At 43.0% G+C, this 5946-nt stretch overlaps 2 protein-coding genes across 2 annotated transcripts; one reads left to right on the top strand and one right to left on the bottom strand.

Moving 5' to 3' along the window:
* Positions 1-382: 382 nt before the first annotated feature.
* Positions 383-2074, bottom strand: GSBLH_T00006266001 (uncharacterized protein; the record flags this gene model as incomplete). Its single annotated transcript, XM_013039814.1, has 1 exon — positions 383-2074. The coding sequence occupies one exon, from the start codon at positions 2072-2074 to the stop codon at positions 383-385; it is 1692 nt and encodes a 563-aa protein (XP_012895268.1).
* Positions 2075-2319: 245 nt separating this feature from the next.
* Positions 2320-3645, top strand: GSBLH_T00006267001 (uncharacterized protein; the record flags this gene model as incomplete). Its single annotated transcript, XM_013039815.1, has 2 exons — positions 2320-2327; positions 2355-3645. The coding sequence occupies 2 exons, from the start codon at positions 2320-2322 to the stop codon at positions 3643-3645; spliced, it is 1299 nt and encodes a 432-aa protein (XP_012895269.1).
* Between the last annotated feature and the right edge of the window lie 2301 nt (positions 3646-5946).

Below are 5946 nucleotides of genomic sequence, written 5' to 3' on the forward strand. Positions count from 1 at the left end.
ATGTATAGTTATGATAACCGCTTTAAGGTTGAACCTGATCGGATTGCGATTCAATGGTCTTGTAATCTGAATTGGGTGTGTCTTGCTGTGGAATCCATGAATGTTGCGCAGTCTTTGTTGTTCCGTGTGTATGCCGGCTGGCAATGTCATTATTCCTATGAGAGTGGTTTCTCTGTCTTGGAGACGCACAAGTCATACCTGGATATGAAGGCTATTCAATTGGCGTCACAGATCAATGCTGGTCTGCCTGCTGTTTATCCCGCGTCGTATAACGATTTCCGTAAGGTCTGGCGCTCCGTTCGTAGCTTCTTGAGTTCGAAGCAGATGAAGGCGGCTGTGAATGCTATAGGTGGTCTAGGTGGAGGTTTCGGAACGGCTGCTGCTATTTATAATCAATTGTTCTTTTATGTTTGTAACAAACACTATAATGGTCCCAAGGGAAATTCATGATGTTGTTGAAGAACGGCTTGATGTCATAATACCACTTTCTCTTCCAGATGGCGTATACTCGGTGACTGACGTCTGCGAAATCTCCGTTGTCAGCCGGTGGATTTTCCGGGAAGTAGTACATACGGTAACCATCCGTCTCGTTACCACATCGCCTCTTAAACGTGTGTTTCCACGTCTCGTTGAGACCACCCAGTCTGTTAGAACATAAGGAATCAAGTGAGTAGTTTGATATGACTATCACCCATTGCGCCTGGAAGGGCACTTGACTCCCCTTGACTTCGACGTAGATCTCATTACGGTCACCTATTAGATTCCAGTTTATGTCTCCTTTCTGAAATTGCTGTGGAGTTACTTCGTCGATAATTACAATGGGTTGTGAGCGATATCCACACCACCATTTTGTTGCCGGATTCTTCCAATAGATTAGTGTCGGATCGATGTTTCTGGAGAATAGTGACGTCTTACCTACACCTGGCTTTCCCCAGATGAATACAAGTCGGTCGTGGTTCACCTTGATTGCTGCCTTGTGCTGGTCGTTGTACCATTTTTGAATTTTAGACATGTGATCGAATCGAAATAATGGATCAATGTCGTCGAATCTCCCTTCTTCAATTGCTTGCTGGTTGTCATAAAACATGTCGCGATGTGTTCTCTTTACGGTACGAGATATAGAATGCTTCTTGTTAAGAACTTTTCCCTCGCCATATCTCAATATTTTCTTGGGATGTAATACTTTTGAAAAGGTTTTCACCACGTAATCATACCAACTTATTATCTGGTCGTCTGTCAGTAGGTAGCGCAGTTGTCCGTCTCCAATCTTCTTCTTGAGTGTTGAGTACTTCTTTGCGCTGCTGAATCCCAATATGAGATGGGCATGTATTCTGTGTGTCTTTGGACATATTTCTATGCCCATAACTGCACAGATCAATCCAGCTAGGAGCAGTAAGCGATTAAAAATAGTTTCAAAATATTCCACTGCGAAACACACTTCTCGCTGGTTGTCGTCCCGGTAGTCAGAGAAAATCGTCGCTTTCCACCACCGGTGTCTGGATTCGTCTGGATCTCCCTCCGCGTAGTCAGGTGTTCTTCCCTGCTCCCAGGCTTCATCCTCTTGCCCATACTTGTCACGTGGTTCCATTTCGTCATCGTCTTCCGGCAGAGGATGCCATTCCGCCTTTTCCCGAAGACGTGTCGGTGATGCAGGGCATGGTACCCTTACCACGTCGTCTTCACTCTCGGATGCTGTCGATATATCATCTTGCATTGCGTCTCTCCGACGCCATTCTTCTTGCAGCATTTCCTGGAAGTACAGGTCATTCGGATCGTCCGAGTCCAATCCGGAGTCTTCGCCTAGTAGCTCAAGCGTATCCGGCTCCTGTGGAGGTTGTGCTCGTGCTAATATCGGACTTTCGATTTCGATGTCAGATAAATTGGGTATGTCCATATCCAGTAAGTCTACATCGGAGTTGTTGATATCGCTCCAATGTTCCTCTACGTCCCTCCGTGTAGGCGTGCTCGGCGTGCTCGGTGTTCTCGGACTCTGCACAGGTGTAACGTACATATCTGGCGTGTCCGGCGTGCTCGTGCTCGTGTTGTTGTTAGAATTATTGTTGTTAGCGTTCATGGCTTTCTTTTTTCTTTCTTAATCCAAGAAATAAATTTTTTATGATTCACCAATATATTATATATATACAGCACCGGTGCCCCGCCAGGCGGGGTGATCCCTGGGATCACTGTATATATATAATATATTGGTGAATCATAAAGAATTAATTGCTTGAATCTAAAAAGAAAACCTAAGAAGAATATGAACTCTGACAACTCCAACAATTATTCTCCAATAACGCGAGCACGAGCACGCCGGACACGATGGATATGTACGTCACACCTGTGCAGAGTCCTAGGGAACCAAGCACGCCGAGCACACCAACACGACGAGATGTGACCGAGCATTGGAGTGATGTAAATAATTCCGACGTTGACCTGTTGGACATGGATATACCTAGTATATCCGACATAGAGATTGAGAGTCCAATCTTAGCACGGAGAGCACCGCTACCACAGGAACCAGATACATTGGAACTACTGGGTGAGGACTCTGGATTGGACTCCGACGACCCGAATGACGATTATTTTCAGGAGATGTTACGTGAAGAATGGAGGAGAAGAGACGCCATGGAGGATAACATGTCTACCGCATCAGAAAGCGAGGACGACGAAGTAAGAGTACCCTGTCCAACATCACCAACTCGTCTTCGAGAGAAGGCGCAATGGCATCCTATACCGGAGGATGATGAAGAGCAACCTGACAAGTATGGGCAGGAAGACGAGGATTGGGAGCAGGGAAGAGTCCAGGACTATCCAGAGGGTGATCCTGACGAGTCGAGACACCGGTGGTGGAAAGCCACAATCTTCTCTGACTACAGAGATGATAGTCAACGTGAAGTCTGTTTCGCTGTCGAGTACTTTGAAAGAATATTCAACCGGTTACTACTATTGGCTGGATTAATATGCGCCGTTATGGGTATAGAAATATGCCCAAAAACACATAGAATACACGCGCATATCATACTGGGATTCAGTAGTGCGAAGAAGTATTCAGCACTGAAAAAGAAACTGGGAGATGGGCAACTACGTTACCTTCTAACAGATGATCAGATAATCAGCTGGTATGACTACGTGGTGAAAACCTTCTCGAAAATTTTACATCCCAAGAAAATACTACGATATGGCGAGGGAAAGGTACTGAACAAGAAGCATTCCATTTCTCGCACGGTAAAAAGAACTCACCGAGACATGTTCTACGACAATCAAAAAGCGATTGAGGAAGGAAGATTCGACGACATCGATCCGCTATTTCGATTTGACCACATGTCTAAAATTCAGAAGTGGTACAACGATCAGCACAAGGCTGCCATTAAAGTAAACCACGATCGACTCGTTTTTATCTGGGGGAAGCCAGGTGTGGGGAAGACATCTCTCTTCTCGAGAAATATCGATCCATCACTGATTTATTGGAAGAATCCGGCAACCAAATGGTGGTGTGGTTATCGCGCGCAACCAATCGTCATTATCGATGAAGTGACACCTCAGCAATTCCAGAAAGGCGACATCAACTGGAACTTAATCGGTGATCGAAATGAAATATATGTAGAAGTAAAGGAAGTCAGGTACCTTTCCAAGCGCAATGGGTAATTGTGATTTCAAATTACTCGCTTGATGCGCTATGCTCCAACAGACAAGGCGGACTCAATGAAACGTGGAAGCATACCTTTAAGAGACGATGCGGGAACGAGACCGATGGATACCGTGTTTACTACTTCCCAGAGAATCCACCAGCCGATAACGGAGATTTCGCAGATGTAAGTCACCGAGTGTACGCGATCTGGAAGAAGAAGTGGTATTACGATATCAAGCCATACTTCAACCAGTTATTAATCAGACCGTGGGAGTGGTCAAGTGAATAGTTGGAAATGACGATTACCCACTGCGTCTGGATTGACATGTGCCTTCCTTTCACTTCTATGTACACTTCATTTTTATCAACGATAATGTTCCAACTGAAATATTCCTTTTGGAATATCTCTGGTGTTAGATGTGATTAATCACGATATGTTGATCTCTGTACCCGCACCACTATCTGTTGGCCAGATTCTTCCAGTAGATGAGTGTAGGATCGATGTTACGCGAAAATAGAGAAGTTATCTTAACTCCTGGTTCTCCCCAGATGAACATAAGACAGTCGTGATTTACTCGAATCGCGGCTTTATGATGTTCTTTATACCATTTCTGTATCTTGGACATGTGATCAAATCGGAATAAGGGATCGATTTCATTGAATCTTCCCTCCTCTATGGCACTTCGATTCTCATAAAACATATCCTGATGAGTTTGTTTCACTGTACACGAGATGGAATGCTTCTTATATAATACTTTTTCTTCTCCGTATCTTATTATCTTCTTGGGATGTATGATCTTAGAAAAGCTCTTAGCTACGTAATCATACCAGCTTATAATCTGGTTATCCGTAAGTAAGTATCTCAGTTGGTTGTCTCCAAGCTTCTTCTTTAGTGAGGAATATTCCTTCGCGTTGTTAAAACCCAATATTAAGTGTGCGTGGATACGATGAGTTTTAGGGTATATTTCAATTCCCATAACTGCATATATTATACCAGCTAATAATAATAGTCTGTTGAAAACTCTCTCGAAGTGCTCGACTGCCTAGCATACTTCTCGCTGACTGTCGTCGCGGTAATCAGAGAAGATCGTGGCTTTCCACCACCTGTGTCTTGCCTCAGCAGGATTACCTTCTTCGTAATTTTTAACTCTACCCTGCTCCCATTCCTCGTCCTCTTGTTCGTACTTGTCTGGTTCATCTTCTTCGTTTTCAGGCAATGGATGCCATTCAGCAACTTCTCGCAGCCGTGTTGGCGAAGCAGGACAAGGAATTCTTGATTCATCGTCCTCACTCTCTGATGCTTTTGAAACTTGATTTTGCATAGCGTCTCTTCGACGCCATTCCTCCTGTAACATTTCCTGGAAGTAATCATCTGCTGGATTGTCTGAGTCCATATCGGAGTCTTCACCAGTTAGATCTACAACTTCTGGCTCCTCTCGTGTCCGTGTCCGTGATAGGATCGGACTCTCAATCTCAATGCCGGATATGTCTGAAATATCCATATCTAATAAGTCCACATCCGATTTATTAACGTCACTCCAGTGTTCTTGCACATCCCTTCGTGTAGGCGTGTCCGGCGTGCTAGGTGCCCTGGGACTCGACACTGGTGTCAAGTACATATCCGTGCTGGTGTTGAAAGTGCTGTCGTTACCGTTGTTAGCATTCATTGTTATTTTTCTCTTTTCCAAGAAATATATTTTTTATGATTCACTAATATACTACATACATACAATGAACCCAAGGATCACTATTGTCTGGCCGGGGCACCGGTGCTATATATATATAGTATATTAATGAATCGTAATATTATTTGCATTAATTTCCGCAGTTATCATAAAATGCCATTCTTATTATTTATCTATTTGCTATCTCATTTAAGGTACTAGAACCCCCAGGCTAGCCAGGAAGCGTCTCAAACGTTTTAACTGAGTTAGCAAGTGGATAAACCCTAACCCTTTTTCATTTAACATTACATATTTGACACCACAGGTAATATAGAAACGAAATTGTATATATTCATGGAACCTAGCAACCTAAAAAACAGCTTCAAAAAATAAGGAGTTACAATCATAGCTCTCCATTAGTTTGTTGTTAATATATAATCAATAGTAATATTCTCCATATATAGAATAATCAAAATAGACCAACAACTTCATTTCAGTAACATCGTTGTCTTGATCATCAATTTGTACTTTTAGAGATACAACATCGTTTCTCAATACACTTTAATTTGCTCAGAAAGTAGAACAAAGCTGTTGTACTTCATTTACCAACTATTCATTTCTATTTCTATCTATTACAATCAATCTCATTATCAT

This window comes from Blastocystis hominis (genome assembly GCF_000151665.1).
Source record: "Blastocystis hominis, Singapore isolate B (sub-type 7) whole genome shotgun sequence assembly, scaffold_11".
Lineage (NCBI taxonomy): Eukaryota > Bigyra > Opalinata > Blastocystidae > Blastocystis > Blastocystis hominis.